This window comes from Cryptomeria japonica, chromosome 4 (assembly GCF_030272615.1).
Source record: "Cryptomeria japonica chromosome 4, Sugi_1.0, whole genome shotgun sequence".
In the NCBI taxonomy this organism is placed as follows: domain Eukaryota; kingdom Viridiplantae; phylum Streptophyta; class Pinopsida; order Cupressales; family Cupressaceae; genus Cryptomeria; species Cryptomeria japonica.
This window is the reverse complement of record NC_081408.1, coordinates 49,055,354-49,074,877: the sequence shown is the minus strand read 5'-3', so window position 1 is coordinate 49,074,877 and position 19,524 is coordinate 49,055,354. Positions and strand designations below refer to the sequence as shown.

The following is a 19,524-nucleotide window of genomic DNA, read 5'->3' as shown; positions in this document are numbered from 1 at the left end:
GATATTAATCGGTTGTCAAAACCATCGTTTTCGTCAACTTTAAACCCAAATAAAACACTTAATAACACCCATCGACTTGTTGCCCCAAAAATCAGTTCCAATTAAGTGTGCTACCCAAAAACGGAAATCTACGGAACACTCTATGGCTGTACACCCCTGCCTTCAGTTGGATGGTAGCCAGCATAAATACATGGACACCAAGGTTGCCAAAATGAGGATATCAGAATTATATTAGGTTAACAGGTGGTCATATAAATTTTGGTATTAAATTTAGACATACTGTCGGGGATGATAGCATATGGCCAAAACACAAATGATGCCAAGAAACGCTAACATTTTGAATGGACAAGTCAAAGTCATAAGGAAGACAGAACCAAGCACAACCCAGACACAGCTGCCTCTGTATTTCTTCTGAAAAATGACCAAAGGACCTACTAGTTCATGCATGGATCATGACCTCTTCTTCAGTCTTTACTATCTTCTTGAAAAATCGATGGACTCTAGAAAAGTTGCAGCGCAAACCACAATCAAAATGGTTTTGACATTTTCTTTTTGACTTCCATAAAAATAGTTTCAACCAACCAAAGGTGACACCAATTGCTTGTGCTGCTCTTCAACCGTTTTAATAACTTGTAAATCATACATTAGTTGAGAAGTGAAATTAATTCCCACTAGTATAAATAAGTAGAAGATAAAATGAAAATCTTCGAAAACAAATTGGAATCCATATCAATTTTCACTTACTATTATACAAACCATCATTTTTGCCTTGGAGCAAACATGTACACATTCTATAATTCATATTTGTACATTGTACTTGATGGACACAATCCTTATCATGAAGACTTTACTCCAGCGTTAACTAACAGAAAGCTCATGCTCTGATACACTGGTAAATTTAAAATCTAATATTCAACTCTGGGAGTTGTGCGATTAGAAACAATAAAGCTTCATTCAAAAGCTATTATAATCTTAATGTAGGCTTCATGGGCCAAGTATTCAAAATAAAACTTCATTGCATAATTCACTCCATTTTAGCATTAATTTTTTCAGCATGCCCTTACAGAAGAGTGGCAAGTCTAGACTCTATAAGATATACCATCATATGCACAAATCCAGGACAAAACTCATGGTAAAAATATATTTTTAAAACACAGGTAAGATCTCGTTTCAAATTATGAGTAAATATATCCCAGATGAATGAATATGCCTCTGGTTGACATTCAGGTCTGGAGAATAAACAAATTGAAATTCAAAGTAATCTGCCCATTTGGTGTGCATTGCACACTAGTTAGGAGATGCAAGAATTACATGAGAAAGAAAATCTATAAATTTGGTTAGGAACACTTAATAGTGTATCGAAATCAGACTATAGCCTATAGACAAATCGATATTCACAGCATCTAGAAGTCCCCACAAACTGCCCTGATATGCAAAATCTGAACCTGGTCCTGGTTCAATCCAAGTTAAATGTCGCGAACATAATACATAGTCTACAGACTAGTCAATAATGACAAGTACACAACATAGCACAAAAGATAAACCCAAAAAATGAACAAGCTCAAACTTCCACCTCTAGTTAACAATAGCAATCCGCTTTCTATTCACCTGAGATTGGAGCCCATACCATCAACTTGTCCTTGACATATTGCACAATCTATGACAACTTGATACTTGCCACGAGTGTCATGGTTATCTCATTGTAGGTTAGCAGATACATACAAATATAGCTGATTGCAGACTCAAACAGAGACCTTCACTTTCTCGCTTTCAATACTGAAACATAAAGCCCTTTTAATTGGGCAAACCTTCAGTAATCACCTTCAAATTCATTCAGTTTCTTTCCAAAATGAATGTGCATAGTACAGGAGTTGCAACATAAGTACGGTATGCTTGCATTCTTGACAACAGAGCATGTTCAAATATTCCGTGTGCTTCTGCAAGACCAGAATCATACACGGTAAGATATAATACCATGATATTGAAAAAGCATGATTAGCCTTGAAAGGTGAAAGACGAGGTGAAAACAGAAACTTCTAATTGATCCTCAACTCCAAACCTTAAGAACATGCTTCTAAGATTTCAAGGGATGTAGAAATTGTGATTCAGCAAAACAGTTTTAGCAATATACATCATAAACAATAAATCTGGCAGAATCACACTACATGGTATCCCAAAGCCAGAATATATATCACATGGAAAGCTTGCCATATCACATGATTTGCACTCACATTCATGTTTCTTTCTCAATGTAGTAATATTTGGGCTTCTAAATCTTCCCTACAACTGACCTATCAAACAGTTAGTTAAGAAACGTAAAACCAACAATCTTAATAAAGAGCTCAAAACTTTAAGAGTATGCTTTTACTAAATGCAAAAAGGTTATAAAAACAAAAGTCAAAAACATTACCCAGTGTCTTAGTTTTACAAAAATAACTTCTCAAAGCTGGAGGAAACAAAGAGATACAAAACATATGCATAACTTCAAAATGTAGAAGTGCAAGTACTTCAAATTAATTATAAAACTTTCAAATTACAAATAAATCCAAATTCGCGACAAATGAGAGGTGAGGTACAACACACTGAAAAATGCACGATGTCAGAAAAGGTGTAAAGGGTAGCCTCTTTATAATATTTTAAAAAGTAGACTACAACTCTTCTTTGTTTTCCTTCTATTTGAAATCAACGACTTTTGAAATAACTTATCAAAGCTGGAGGAAACAAGGACATACAGAACATAGGAATAACTTTCAAAATGTAGAAGAGTAAGTACTTAAAATTAATTATAGAACTTCCAAATTATAAATAAATCCAAATTCGTGACAAGCTATAACACAGTAAAAATGCACGATGACAGAAAAGGTGTACAGGGTAGCCTCTTTATATATTTTTTAAAAAGTGGTTGTTTTCCTTCTATTTGAAATCAACAGCATGTGATTCCATTGATGCGTCAAAAGCTATGACAAGTACTAACAATCCAAACATGGTTTTAATGTAATGTCCCCTTCTGGGATCACCTTATACTTTGCCCCAAATTCACAATTCCAAAATGACACACGAGCAAACATAGTTAAGATATAATCTTCATTTACGAATATAAGACGAGATAAGCCTATTTTTTCGAAACCCCCAATGAGGTTTGACAACAATGTAGATATAACTCATAAAATACATCCAATTCTAGGGTGTTAGGATATGTATAAACCAATATCAACAATCACATGGAAACTCAACCATAACGAGGGTTGAGTTGGAAGACGTGACGAGGTGCCCCAAGTATCCTCTACCCTAGGCCCAATAGCAAGACCTTAACCTCTATGGCCTCATGTGGTCCTTAACCGACAGTCCTTAATCATCATCATGAGGTGGCGTACATAGTGAGGGCTTTACACCGTTCCCCTCCATCATATCAACCTCTCACCTCTTATGAGAGATTCACTTCAACAATTGATCCATATGGAGATAGTAGGGAAGCTACAATAAGTTGCCTTTGACCCTCAACTAGTCATCATCCTAATACCTTAACCATTTTACTTCTTGTATTTGTTTGCCATGGTGGAGAAGAGGTAAAAGATTGCAGAGAGTGGCCTAGAAACCATCTCTTCCTAGACCCAAAGACCATACCCTTTGTACTCCTTTGGCCTCTATGGGCTCATCTTGTCCCGCTTTGAGGTGGCATATCTAGAAAAATGCTCATACACCATTCCCCTCTTACAACTCTCCCACTTCTGCCTTAGAAGTTTAAACAGAAATTTATTAACATCATTATGATATATTCCATTAACCTCCTTATATCATATTTATTACCAACCTTATATCATTCATGCTATACTAGTAATGTATTGTCTAGCAGTGTTATATTAGATTATGTTAACCACTAATCCTTATCTAAAACATGTCTTATTAAATATTGTATTAATATTATTTTACATTCTTAAATTGTATCGACTGTATTATTATTACCAGTATTAATATTATTGATAGAATTAACTTTGTATGAATGATTTGTATTAATTTATTTAACTGTCATGAATAATATGTATTAGCGTCCAAGGGGTTGTGTTGTATTGGTTAAAGCATTGAATTCTCATTGTGGAGATCAAAGTTCAAATCCCAAAGGGACATCTACTATGGAATTCAAAGTTGCGACTCTTAGTCTTCCACAGTTGGCTTCTAGGTGGTTTCTAGTAAGTGGATTCTAATGTGTGACTCTTGGTCTTCCATAGGTTGATTCTAGTGTGGTTGCTCAAAATGAGCTAATGGTGGTTTCCAATAAGTTGATTCTAATTTGCGACTCATGGTCTTCCACAGGTTGATTCTAGTGTGGTTGCTCGAAATGAGCTAGTTTTAGTGTCATGGTTGTGGTTGCTCGATATGAGAAAATATTAGTGTCATGTAATGGTCTCAAGTTGATGCTCATATGAGCAAAATATTTGTAAACGATCTGGAATATAAAAAAATTAAAAAAATTAAAAATTGTATTAGCTGTATTAATTGTAATAACCATATTAATTTAAATTATTAGTATTAATTACATTGAATTGTATTAATGATATTAAGTTATATCCAAATATTGATTGAATTAACAATGTTAAAATTGTATTAGCAGCAGACCATATTATCATCCGTTACCATACCTGCTGATGTCTCTTTTCTCCTATCTGTATGCTCCCCTTTTCCTTAGTTTACCTCCGTCCCTTTGCCAAGGGAGATCGCAACCTATTTAAACTTTCCAATCTTTGCGACCTTTTGGGAGGGACACACCCGTGACCATTACTCATGTCTTTTGACCATGAATCGGTCAGATTCATAAAGGTATCAGCCACTATTGAGTTAATGAAGTGATTAAGACGAAGTCCAATTCCCATTTTCCATCGGGTTTCATTTTCATTATTAATTATCATTATCCCTTTTTAATCGATCAAAGATTACTTATTTGAACATGATTACAATGGATAATTTATTATAAAGTGATTTTAATATTTATAATTTATCAAACAATAATCATGATATTAACTAATAGGTTATGAATAAAATAATAACAGGTTATTCATTTACAAAAAATAAGAGTAAGTGCAAAGATAAGATTAGAAGATTTAAGAATCTACCAAAATTTATGCAGGGATATTACATTTAATATCCATCTTCCAAACATCATGTAGCCTCATGCAGTCTTGGCAACATCTAGAACCCAAAACAAGCTTAGTGAAGTACCTGACACCTTGACACTGGCATAAAAGATCATCAAACCTGGAACACATCTCAAAAGTTGCCTTGTGTTTCCTATACCAAAGATGGCTGCAGAGACATCTCCAACCATAAGAGATGTCCTGGCCACCTTTCCAAACATTTTGGTTTTAAAAATTCACTAAAACTAGCTGGCAATGTTTCCCCAAAAACCTACAATTCAAAAAAAACAAAAAAAAAAGCATCCTAAAATTTCCTTTAAATTTGCCATAGAACACAAAACAAACGCATGAAACAGACCAAACAACCAGTAGAAATTTGAAAAAATCACCCCCATAGTTTGCAAAGACAACTTGTACCTGCAAAAGGGTTTGAGATAAGGTTTTGGTTGTGTTTCTATTTAGTTTCAGGATTATTTTCCGTGCCTCCTTTGTTTGAATGACTCTTGATATTTTCTAAGCCTCTTATGAGCCTACAAAAACTATATCTATGAGCCCATGAAAACTGTATCTTTGACTATGTTCTCGTGAATGGTCGCCCTCCCACCCGTCAACATTGTCTTTGGTATTTAGTTTTAGATTTGTACATTTTATATTAAAATTTATAAACTACAGATATAGACTACAATAATACTTTCAATAGAATGCATCCGTATCATGCACATTTGGAAATTTAACAAATAGTGTTAAGTGCCATTTGTTTTTATTTTTAAATTTCTCAACATTTTAAACTTGATGGTATTTTTTATTTTTACATTTTATTGCTTATTAATTTTTATTTTTAAAGTCTATGTTTTTGTTTTTATTTTAGATTTATTTTTTTGTTTAAACTCTTTAGAATGTCAAGGGAGCAAAGAGAGCTTGTATCCACTTTGGAACTATTGTCATTGTACTTTATGGTAAGGAATTAGGTGTAATAAATGCTTAAAGGTGTTTGGATGTCAAGTGGGTATTACCAACATTCCCAAGGAGAAATATCATTAGTGTACTAGCTCTTTGAGGTCTCTTTAGATGACTAAATTAGACACAAATCAAATCACACAAGCTCAAAAATCTAAAAGAACTATTTCATTTCTACTATAACACTACGTTTTTTGCACAATTTCCTTTCCCAAGTATATGATAACTCTCTACTCAACTTGGATTTTATAAAATGTTCAATTTCTTCAAAAAAGGCAAACCAATTCAACAAGTAAACCACTCAATTGTGATAAGCTAAAGCAACTAGATCTCTCATATAAATGCTAGTCTGAAATAATAACTATTATACCACATCAAATGTTAGGTGTGTCATACCTCAAAAGACGAGGCCACAGTCAAGCCGAAAAGTGAAATTGATATAACGAATACCTTTGTTCATGGCATCTAATCCCCCACTTTAGTTAAAAAGAGGGCAATTTGTCAATCAAAAAAATCAAAAATCAATTATTCAACTTGGATCTCCATTTGTGTGATCATACAAGATAACCACCCAACAAAACCTAGGGGCATATAACGTAGCCCTTTGATATGCCAAACTTTAAGTACTCCCATGTCCTCAATTGCATGGAGATATCATGGAAGAAGCGTATGCCTATTAGAAGAACATGTTTAAAAGTTTCTATCGTGCTTTGCTTGCAACCTTCCAATTCAACATAACATTACAGATACATTGGAGATAATCATTGCATTTATAAAATAATGCTGCTTGGTTTATGCTTAGATTTAAAAGTTCAAAGTTCATTTGTATCAATGTTTTAAACACAAACATTGTCATAGGAATTCAAGTTAGATAAAGCTACGATTGGCAAGCATAGATTATAAGCTACCCTTTTGTTTTTGAATATTGGAATCAAACAATACAAGGCACATTAACCACCATGTGTTGAATGATGATAACGCCAAACTCCATGCATAAAAGCAACTTACTGGAGATATGAATTTCAATTGCTGTATCTTGAATCCAATGTTTCCAAGAGACGGATAATTATTGATATAAGAATTTAAAAACTCCGAAGTTTAAATACAAATCTAAATAATAAACAGAAAACCTTAGAAGTTAATTTTTTTAAGTAAACAAACTACAAGAATTAAAAATAAAAAAAATAATCTAATAATTGTGTCAAGGAACATAATAAAGTGTCATTTGAGGGATGTGTGAGGGTGTTGAGAGAGCTTGTGCCCAACAGCAGAGCGCAGGAAGGAAACAGAGTTGTGTTGGATGTGGGAAGGGCAATGGTGACATGCAGACAAAGGTGAAAGGCTCTAGAGCGAAGAAGGGCAAGAATCGTGCCGATTCGAGACATATTTCAAAATTCATTGAGGAACCTAGGGTTGAACGAGAGTGTTATTTGCTTTGCTCAAATTCCTCCAAACCCCATCTAATCTGCTCGGCAAATAGACAGCTTTTGGCCTCTTCGACCCTCTTGGGCTGGCCTTGATTGCTCAAACTGTGGCAAGCTGTCCAACCTCTTCTCCCTCTCCTAATTCGGTTGTGACAACTCTACCCCTCTAGGATTCGTTAGCTTTTAAGGCATGCAAGAATAGATCAAATATGTATCATGTCTACAGTAATTTTAGTTTGGAGCAAATCAAGCAAGCAAACCCTAGCCGTCTTCCAAGTTTGTCACCATCTTAACCTTTGGCTTTTTCTATTGATATGCCTGTTCCTGACCCATCTTTATTTCTCCTTCCCCTCCTAGGTCCATTTCGATTGGGGATGTGGAGGTGGCTTTCATAGACGAGCCCGTGGATTTCCATAAATCACTTTGTTGAAGCAACTTCTACAGATGTGGGGAGCCGTTCATTGGTCATTAGTCTTTTGAGGAAATTATTGACCTATAATCAGGTTTTGGAGAGGGCAAAGTCAACATGGAACAATTTGTCACTCCCTGCCATTGAACCTCTAGATTTTGGTTTTTATCTGCTTCATTTCAGTTCTTCAAATCGAAATTATGTGGTTCAAAATGGTCTTTGGTTCTTCGGTCAATCAGGTACCCTTTGTTACACCCTAGACCCCTTTCTTTGATCCTTCTTTTGCTCCAATCGCAAAAAATCACTATCTAGATCAAACTCTACAATCCTCCTTTGATAATGTGTGGTCCTGAGCTTATCAAGAATTTCATTAACCAAGTCAGTATTTTTGTTAAACAAGATATTGTTGAGATGGTTCCACCAAGCAAGTTTATCAAGGATTGTGCTTTGGTGGATATTTCTAAACCTCTCCCTTACTCTGTTTGGATTCATTCTTCCTTTGGTACTTCAAGTCAATTCTTAAATTTTGAAGGCCTGCCTTTTAGGTGCTTTTGCTGCAATAAAATGGGTCACAAAATTGAGTCATGCACTTCTCAAAGGATGTTGGGATCCAAGAAAATCAATCTTAAGAAATGGGTCAAGAAGCATGGGAATCCAAATGCTGACTTTATTTGGCACAACCATGGTAAATTCTTGGATTCTCAAGGAGATCCTAGTCCTGAACTTGTGGAGTCTTCGAATCCCATTCTTCCCCCTGAGCACCCTGTGAAAGATATCTTAGCCACTGACACTATTATTCTTGAGGTTGAGAGTGACATCAAATAATAAAGGCACTTTTTTGTTCATGGATCGTCTTGATGATGTCCCTCCCATTTTTTTCAAGAATGATATAGTGATGGCTCCTCCAAGGAAATGTTTGATTGCTCAAACGGTGAGCAACAAATCCAACCCAGATTGTGGCTCTTCTAAGAAGAAAGGGGATAAGTCAAATGCAGAAAAAACCTGTATTGAAGGTAGGGAAGCAGTGGATGTGGGCTCCCAGTGAACTATGGATGCCCTCCTTTGGCACAATAGCAGAAGAGCTTAGTTTGTTTTTGCCTTTGGCTAAGTCTTTATTGGATTCTTGCTAGTTTTCAAACTCTTTATGTGGACTCAAGTTCCTCTTTCTCCTCTCTTTAATTTTGTTTAGGTCTTTCTTCTATTAGCTGTTTTTATTTTATTTTCTCCTTTCTTTGCTCCTTGCTTAGGCTTACAGCTTCATGTATTCTTTATGATAGTGGGCCTTACCCCACAGTTTATAGATCGAAAAAAACAGAAAAACTAATAATACAAAGCTAATAAATTAAATTTAAAATAAATACACCTAATGTGTGTTTTCAAGTGTTTAATGTTCATGTTCAACATAGAATGAAAAAATAAATTTAAAAATGGAAATAAGAAAAGAAATTGTTTAACATGAGCATGCCCTGCCTCATTTCTTGTTCTTCTCTACTCCATCAAATTGTTGGCTCGTTCACTACATGTTGCACAATGCAAATGCTACTTCACTACTCTACTCAATCGCTCCAACTTCTGCAAATGCGCAGCACTTTTGCATTACCGACTAAATGTAAGTTGGTGTCGTAACAACTAGTAACCAATACAACCCATCTCTGGTACTAGGGAGTCAAAGATAGCATCTCCCTACAACATTGTAGTTAAACCATAAGAAACTACTAGTACCATGCAATACTTGACTGAATCCTTATTTTGAGTAGTTGAACAAATACAAGTCTTGGCCTAGAGATGTAAGCTAAACCTCTGTATATTGAAGGCATTATAAATTAAGATTATTTTTTAAAAAAAATATTATGTGTAGTGACGGGAATTGCATGCCCTTGCAATTTCACCTACACTTTTCCATCCATTTAGTGTTGATTCCCTTAGCAATTTCACCTTTTCCCTTCTTGGATTGCTCAAAGTCTCTTTTCAGCAACTACCTTTTTGCATCACTTTTGCATTAACCATGTGATTTTAATGTCCCCTTCCAATTTTAAGTGCAATTTGTCTGGACACTAGCACCTAGCATGGGCGTTTGCACATAGGTTGTTTTTGAGCATTTCACCACTTGTCACCTATCTGTCACCTATCTAGGTCAGTGACAACCCTTTCTTTCCCTCCTCTTCTCACTTTTAAATCTATCTTTTGACTCCACATAATCTCTCTTGGATGTTGTCTGGTTTTCTCTTGGCTCTCACAACTCTCTCTTGCTCTCTTGTTCATGCACAACACTCTAGAACTTGCTACAGTAGTCTTTGCAACTCTCTTGGCTTCGTCAAGCCCTTCTAGTAAAATTTATTTGTCTTGTGTCTTTGAGCATCTTGGGACTTATCATATCCCTTGATTATTAAATCAATTTACCATTTGTGTCTATTTCTCTTTGATCTATCTATATATCTAGTGGTTGTGGAGGTGGAAACACCAAAGCAAGGAATTGACTGAGGCAAGTCCCCAAACAGCCCCAAACATTTTTCATATTCTTTGTGTGTGCAGGTTTTATCAGAGATATTAAACTACACGGAGGTTTGCTTGTGGTTATCTATTTTATTTTTGTCATTTTACCACCTAAATCTTCTTATTTGTTTCATTCTTTTACCTTTATTGTATTTCTCATTTTTTGGGTTTTTCAAGTTAATCGAAGTACAGAATTGGGTTTTCCCGTTCTATGTGCATCTTTTTGTTCACAAACCTTACGACAATACAACGTTGTGCGCGGACATCTGTGCGCCACAATGTCGTCCTTGGCCAAGACACTCATATTTAGACCAAAGACTCTGTCCTTTATATCTTTCATTTCTATATTCAAGAACCTTATTTTATTAATCTATATTTAGATATTTTCAATAGTCCTGCATCTATAATTTGATGCAAAAATTCTAAACACAAGCTAATCCAGAAACAACTACATTAATTCATTATAGATTGTGGAAACTTGATATCATTAGTCTTTTTTCATTTAAGCATTTTAACTAGTTAGAGATATATGAATGTATGGAGTGAAATTGTGTCTCAAAGGAACATAGTTTTCCATTCGAGAAAGTTGCATTTCCTCCATCACACTATATTAAAATTAAATAATAAATTATTAATAAGTATAAAAATTTAATTTAACTATTTAAATTTTTAAATTAAACAATAAATTTGTTTAATTTTTAAATTAAACAATATATTTGTTTAATTTAATTTAAGTATTTTAATTTCAGTGTGTTAAATTTTATATATTAATAATTTCAAACCTAAATTTAACACTTTAAAATAGTAAATTTTAATATTTAAAATAAATTAAAAAATAAAACAATATTTAAAATAAATTAAAAAATAAAACAATATTTAAAATAGCACTAAATGTAAACATACTAAATATTAATTTTTTTTTTAATAATAAAGAATTTAATGTAAATAAAATAGTATTTAATATTTATAAATGTCCATTATTAAAATTTAAAATGCATATTTAACATTTTATAAAAGAAAGAAAAGCTAAAAAACCCCATAAAAATCAGATTTTTGTGTGTAGCCTACCTAGAAGTTTCGGCAAGAGGCACAAAATTTTTTGCAAATCAATGCTCGGCTGGAGTCACACATTTTTTTGCAAGTCAATGCCTGGAAAATGTAGTCTTAAGTCAACATCGTCATGCTTGCCTCCGATGCTCCACTCTCACTCAAAAAAATGTGTAAGCTGTCCACCGTGAAAGAAATGAATCATGACCTAGCAAACAAAATTCTTTGCTCACTACTCAACCCTCGATTGCCTTGTTTGCATTTTTCCATACAAACTTTAAGGCAAATTTCAACAATTTTTATGATTTTTTAAATGTTTACTGAATTTCAAACTTTAAAAAATGAAATTCAACAAACCCTATGGCTTAGATTAGCATTCATCTTGTTGTAGACTACCATGTGAAAGTTTCTTACCAAAAGTAAGCTCTTTTGATTATACTTTAAAACAGACTCCATATCACACAGTTCACCTTCAAGCCTTCAACAAAAATTACTAACAATAAAAAAACCTGCCATGAAAAACTACTTAGAAAAGTCTGCAACTGCAGTAAAAAAATTTAAAAACTACCAATTGAACAGATCCAAGCCCTAGCCTAGAGATGTTAGCTGAAGCTCTGTATATTTAAGGCACCGTTATCCTATAATACAGGATGCACTTTAAGTTTCATGGTTAAGCAACTTTCACAAGAAAAATGTGCTTTCTTCTAGATGCTAAGAATCTCCACCTATTAGCTCAAGCTCTATATATTTAAGGCATTCTCAACCTGTTACTCAGGATGCATTTTTGTGTTTCTGGCTGATAATGATCCCTACAACAGGAAGAATAAGCTATCATCATTCCATCCAATATTAATGATTATTGATGGCTTTTCTTTCATACACATACAAAAATATTTGCTCTCTAGCTAGACTTCTTATGTATTATTCCTAGCTGATAATAATCCCTACAACAAGAAGAATAAGTTATATCATTTCATCCAATATTAATGATTATTGACGGCTTTTCTTTCATAAAAATCCAAGTAAATTTGCTCTCTAACTAGATTTATCTATTAAATATCCTTGAATTTACAATGGTTGTTCATATTGTTGTACACTAACATGTGTATTAGAATAACATTAGTTTGTCTTAATTAATGGTCAATATTGTATATTTTAATGTAATTTTAGTTTCATCAGATTATTTCTAATTCTGGTTCCAGTGAACGATGGTTTCGTTAAGGAAACATCGTCTCTTGTAATTGCTATATGAACTCTTGTGCATTTGTAAATTATTCAATGCAATTACCTGGAAACTTATCTGTTTCATGGTATCAGAGCGGGAGAAATTTTCTTGAAAAATTTATAATTCTAAAATCTCTCTTCAAAAATTTTTAGTGAAGATTTTTTTTTAAAAACTCATGTTTGCAAATTCAAGGGTTTTGTTGGCGAAAATTTTTGGGTCGGGCCTGTGCCTTCTCTCCTTGTCGTGACTTGCTGCAACCTCTGTCTCCGACTATGCGTCTGCATTTTTTCGTGCGATCTGTGACGACCACATCACCTTTGCTCTTTCCCACATAGTGGCTTTATTTTGTTGGCAGATTTTTTTGTGCCTGCGTCTTTGCAAATCCACCAAAGTCACAATTTTCTGGCAGGGCAAACTCTCTGCTTATTTGTTTTTAGCGGGAAGGTTTTTTTCCAACCCGCATCGATATTTTTCGGGCTCTCTGTGTTCTCAATTTCATATCACGAGTTCTGGTGTTTCCTTGCCTGAGATTTGATGCAAGTGTTTTCTATGTCCCAAACCACAAATTTTTGCTGCAAAATCGTGGCAATCTGTCTTCATCGACGGATTTCGCTGTTACATGGTTTTTTACGATCTGGATTTATTCTGAAAATTGTGGGTTATTTTTGTGGCTACGCTTTTGTAAAAACCCTTTGTTATATTCAGCCGTTTTCAATTTTGTGCATCAATTCTTTCTAGGTTCTTCCAGAAGATTTATGGGTCTTCATTAAAATTTTCTGGGTTTTCATAAAATTGGAATTTGTGTCAGATGTTTTCTACCTCATCTTTTTGTGCATTGGGATCCATGTCTCGGATTTTGTGCACTCAATTTTTATCAATTGTTTTGCCTCTTGTTCGCCTCGTTTTTCATGCCTCGAAAAGCATGCAAGATGGCGTCTTTGACAAACATAGTGTTGGAAGGAAGTCAAAGGTTCAACAGAAAAAATTACAACACCTGGAAGCCACAAATGATGATCATCTTTGAATATCGCTGCCTTGATGCACTCGTTCTAGGTATGGAGACTCATCCTACAACACTTGGATAGGACCTAGACAAATTTGATGACCGCAATCGAGAAGCAATGATGCTGATTAAACTCGTTGTTACTGATGATCAACTGCCTCAAGTGTCGTCAGGCAAGACAACTACAAAGATCTGGTCTCATCTGAAGGATCTCCATGAAACATCAGACAAGAGTCGTGTGTTCTTTCTGAAGAACCAGCTATTCTCCATCATGATGGATGAGAGAATGTCCTTATAGGAGCATCTAACAAAGATTAAGGACATTCGTGATCAGCTGGAGGTGATTAGATGGAAGACGGAGGAAGAAGACATGGTAGCCATCACTCTGAAAAGTCTACCAAAGTCTTATGAGCATTTTATTGAAACGCTCAACATTACCTCGACTAATGTTGACGTGAAGTTTCCAAAGTTGTACAACAAACTTCTGCAACGGGATCATTGGAAACAACAGTTTGGTAGTGGTGCCAATTCGTCCTCCACAAAACAAGCCTTTGCAACCAAATCCTTTCACAAGGATAAAGGTAAATCTCAATCTTCTCGACAAAACTCTACTCCGTCATCAGAAGGCTCGAAGAAGAAGAACATTCAATGCAACTATTGCCACAAATATGGTCACGTGAAGAAAGATTATCGATCACACTTGGCTTCTGAACAGAAGAAGCAGAGAGGGTCTCAATCAAAAGCAAATGTTGTCGAGCACACTGAGCAGAAGGAATCTGCCTTTTACACCTTCATGGCTAAAAGACTTGCAAATCATGTGAAGTCTTTTCCCTAGTATATTGATTCAAATGCTTCGCGACACTTCACTAATAGACGTGACTGGTTCACAAAATATCAACCTTTCACCAAAATTCTGATTTTTGGAGAGGAACAAAATACCGTTGTCGGAAAGGGCAACGTGCAGATTCAGTCTAGTGGGAGGAATTTAATTTTCCTCAATGTATACTGTGTTACATTCATGGAACTTAACCTTCTCTCTGTTAGTCAGATTATGAGACACTCTCCTCGGCTTGATGTGGTATTCAATTTGCACAAATGCAGCATTATTGATAGGGAAACTTGCATTACAGTTGCTATGGGTATTAAGGATCATGGTCTTTATAGACTTGTTGACACTAGTGATTCTCAAGAGCACACCATGGCAATGAAAATTTCTTTGATCAGCAATCTCTATCATTAGCAGTATGGCCATTTAAACATTCACTATCTCTCTCAACTAGTTCAGGAGGATCCGATTGTTGGTCTACCCAAGATTTAGACTCAGAATCAAGGAGCTCGCAGAGCTTGTCAGGTTGGAAAGCAGCATCGAACTCCATTCACGAATGGTGATTCTTGGCGACCTTATAAGGTATTGCAATTGGTTCATGCTGACATTTGTGGTTCGATGAACACTCCTTCAATTATTGGGTGCAAGTATTTTCTGTTATTTGTTGATGATTTTAGTTGCAAAATGTGGATGTATTTTCGTCAACAAAAATCAAAAGTGTCTAACATGTTTCACTAGTTTAAGGCCTTAGTAGAAAAAGAGTTTGGTCAACAAATAATCACTCTTATGTCAGATAATGAAGGGGAATTTTGTTCTTCTGCTTTCTCCAACTTCTGTACAAAACATGGCATTAAGCGTTAGCTTACTACACCCTACACCCCTCTGAAAACAATGTTGTTGAGCAAAGAAACCACACAATAACTAAGATGGCTTGTTCTATGATGGAGCATTGGAATGTTCCAAAGAAGTATTGGGCAAAAGCAGTTTACATTGTTGTCTATCTTTTGAACTAGTCTCCCACAAAGGTCATTAAGAAGAAGACTTCAGAGGAACCCTGGTCTAGTAGGAAGCCCAAAATTAGTCATATGAAAGTATTTGGCTCTTTTGCATATGTTTGGATCCCAGATGCCAAGCGCACAAAGCTAGATTCTAAGAGTCAGAAACTCATGTTCATTGAGTACAATGATAATCAAAAAGCTTACCAGCTAATTGATGTAGACACGAATCGTCTCATATTCAATCACCATGTTGTTTTTGATGAAGAACAAGGGCCTTTACAACTCTCTTCTCCTATTTTAAGCCTTGAGGATCAGACCCTAAAAGCTATCGATTTGGGTGTGCCTCTAAAGGCTAGCGATTTGGGTGTTTGTCTTCCATTAGGTCCACAGATGGCGAGGGATACAATTGTTCCAAGCTCTACACCTGTCGCTTCTCCTGAAGGGTCTCCCAGACATGCGGTTGCACCACCCAACTTTTCTCAAGAGAATCTTGAGCAGCATCTTGATTACTTTGTTATTGACATTCTTGGTGATGTTGACCCACCTGTTTTAGATGTTGGTACTTCTACTCTCTGACCTAAGTGGTGGGCCAAGACTATTGGTGATCTTCATGATGATGAGCTCATTGAGGGTAGATAGTCTAAAAACAAGGGCAAACAACAGCATAAAGTTAATTGTGCTCTAACATTCATAGCATTTATGAACCTCAAACATATGCAAAGACTAAAGGTATACCTGAGTGGGAACAGGCTATGGAAGTTGAACATCATAGCCTTTTGAAGAACAACACTTGGGTTCTCTCTAATCTTCCATCGGGGAAGAAGCCCATTAGCTGCAAATGGGTGTATAAAGTTAAGTATAAGGCTAAGGAACCCTTGATAAGTACAAGGCACGGTTAGTTTCTTGGGGGTTCAGATAGAATGAAGGCACTGACTATGAGGAGACTTTTGCTCCTACAACCAAAATGAGTACAATTCGGCTCGTCCTTGCCTTGTCAACCCAATTTGGTTGGAAAGTCCATCAAATGGATGTCAAGAGTGCATTCCTCAATGGTGAGTTGTAGGAAGAGGTCTGCATGACATAGCCTCTAGGATTCAAGGTTTTCCGAAAAGAACACCAGGTATGCAAACTAGTGAAAACACACTTTGGCCTAAAACAGGCTCCTCGGGCTTGGTACATAAAAATCGATAAGTACCTCAATGATCAAGGCTTTCAAAGGAGTCCTGATTCCAATCTATATGTCAAAACTACTCGTGATGATATTCTTTTGCTTGTCATCTATGTTGATGATCTGATTATCACTAGTAATTCAACACTTTTGATTGAGTTGATCAAACAGAGTTTGTGCCAGTCCTTTGACATGACAGACTTGGGACTTCTACATCACTGTTTGGGTGTGTTGAACAAACCGGAATCTTTAGAGGGGGGGTGAATCAATATTCCCAAAATAAAACACTCTGATAATTTGAAACTCATTTTGATCTTAGATATCCTTAGCATGAAATGAAGTATGCAATAGAAGTGAAATGCACAACATACACAACCATAAGAGAGACCAAATTTTTATACGTGGAAAACCCAAATGGGAAAAACCATGGAGAGCGTTAACTCTCAAGATAATATAACTAGTTATATATGATTACAAAAGAGGCTCACTGCCCAAATTACAACGGCTCACTGTCGGAGGGCTCACTGCCCAAATTACAACGGCTCACTGTCGGAGGGCTCACTACCAAGAAAATAAAGAAATGAACTAAGAAAATTGCATCTACATATGAATGGGATCAGTTCTTGTTAAGCTCAGACAACACAACAATTGTTTGCAGTAGATCTAGTTAAGAAACTCTACAAATTACTTTGCTATCTACTTGCTCCAAAATACTGCCGCACTAGATCTGTCCTTCAGCATCAACTTCCTCACTTTATCACTTACCACCTTACTCTTCACTTCATCACAATTCATCCATCTCATACCTCAAGCATAATGTGATCACATATGTGTGTGTGTGTGTGTGTCAATAGGAATATACATCAAGTCGGCCTCAATAACATTTTCCCAAATGATATTTCAACGATCAAATCACAAGACTGGAACAAAATAACAACATAATCTTTCAAGGTCGACCTAACTCAAAAAGAGCATATCCTTGAATTTCCACAATAACACGCTACTGGAGCACAAAGAACATGATCGAACTCAGCATTACAAGGTTAAAGACATGAACGAACCATCAAGCAATTATCATCAGAATCAAGAAACCGAAGGAAACCGGAGCACATAGAGCTTCTTAACACAACATAATCGAATACATTTCCAGAGCAAAACATCCGAAGCACCAAAACAAAACTACGAATACAAAATCGCAAATGATGACAATAAGCATACAAATGCGGAGGACTGCACCTCAGAAATAAGTCAACTACATACTGTCAGACTGGAGCACAAACCAATTGCCACAACCAACACCAAATCTCTCATATCAAGATAAATGTATCCTCATACTAACAATACATATTTCCGGAGCAATAAACATGTTTGTAATACATCAACAACAACTGGAATCTGTAATTTGTATCATAGATACCTATCTTCCATTGTTTTGCATCATACATACCTATCTTCCACTGTTATGCATCATATCCGGAACAATTTGGATCATCGGGTTTGACATCAATGACAACTAAGACATGTATTCCTATCAGGTTGTTGAGGTTTGGTAGACTGATGGCAGTATCTTTATCTCTCAGTCGAAGTATGCCAAGAGCCTGCTTGATAAGTTTCGGATGCAAGATTGTAAACCTACCTCTACACCTACGGAGAAAGGACTAAAGTTGTCAACAAAATCAGATTCACCCGTGGTGGATGAGTTCTTGTTCAGGCAACTAGTGGGCAGTCTCATCTGTCTCACCGCCAATAGACCTAACTTGAGTTATGATGTGAGTTACCTCTCTCGCTTCATAACATCCCCTACCTCTTAACATTGGGTTGCAATGAAGCGTGTGTTGAGATATGTGAAGGGCACTTCTAACTTTGGCATTTTGTATGGCAAAAGCAACGATCCTAGACTCATTGGTTCCACAGACTTGGATTGGGCAGGGTTTGTTGATGATAGAAAGTCTACATCAGGGTATGTCTTCAGTTTGGAAACAGGTGCAATCACATGGACTAGCAAGAAGCAACAGGCAGTAACTCTTTCCTCAAACGAAGCAAAGTAACAAGGAACTGTTAAAGCAACTTGTGAAGCAGTTTGGCTTCGAAGGATGCTTTTGGACATGCAAATGTCTCATGCAAGTCCTTCACCCCTCTACTATGACAATCAAAAGGTGCTCAAACTGGCCAAAAATCCAATCTTCCATGAAAGAACCAAGCATGTTGAGCTTCATTGTCATTTCATCAAACAACTTGTTGAAGACGGATCAATTCAGTTGCAATATGTTCCAACTAAGGATCAAACTGCAAACATCCTCACCAAGTCTCTAAGCCCGGACAAGTTTGTGAAATTTAGGGGGCAACTTGGTGTAGTTGACAGATTGACCATTAAGGGAGGGTATTAGAATAATATTAGCTTATCTTAATTAATGGTTAATATTGTATATTTTAATTAGTTTCATTAGATTATTTCTAATTTTGGTTCCAACGAACAATTGTTTTGTCAAGGAAACATCGTCTCTTGTAATTGCTATATGAACTCTTGTTCATTTGTAAATAATTCAATGTAATTACCTCGAAACTTGTTTGTTTCAGCGTGAAAGTTTCTAACTAAACTTCTTTTTTTTTAAAGTAAACTTTGCAACAGACTCCATAACGCATAGTTCACCTTCAAACCTACCAAGACAACCTTTCAAAAGGAACATGATATGTTAAGAGAAAAGGCATCAAAACTAAAGCAAGGTAATTCAAGATTAACAACTCAACATAATTGCTTTTGTGTAAGGGAAATTTTATTAATCTAAACTCCTTAATTTACTAGACAAGTTACACAAGTTGCATTTATTCAAACGAGCATTCACAA

At 35.7% G+C, this 19,524-nt stretch overlaps 1 protein-coding gene across 2 annotated transcripts in view; it reads right to left on the bottom strand.

Annotated features, from left to right (window-relative positions):
* Positions 1-1,141: 1,141 nt before the first annotated feature.
* The window catches only part of LOC131056809 (microtubule-associated protein 70-1), a 29,290-nt gene continuing 10,907 nt past the window's right edge, over positions 1,142-19,524 (bottom strand). For both annotated transcript variants that reach the window (XM_057991083.2, XM_057991084.2), the window contains exon 13: positions 1,142-1,937. In XM_057991083.2, the coding sequence (XP_057847066.1) occupies positions 1,919-1,937 (19 nt within the window). In that variant the 3' untranslated portion in view covers positions 1,142-1,918. The remainder of the gene's footprint in view (positions 1,938-19,524) is intronic.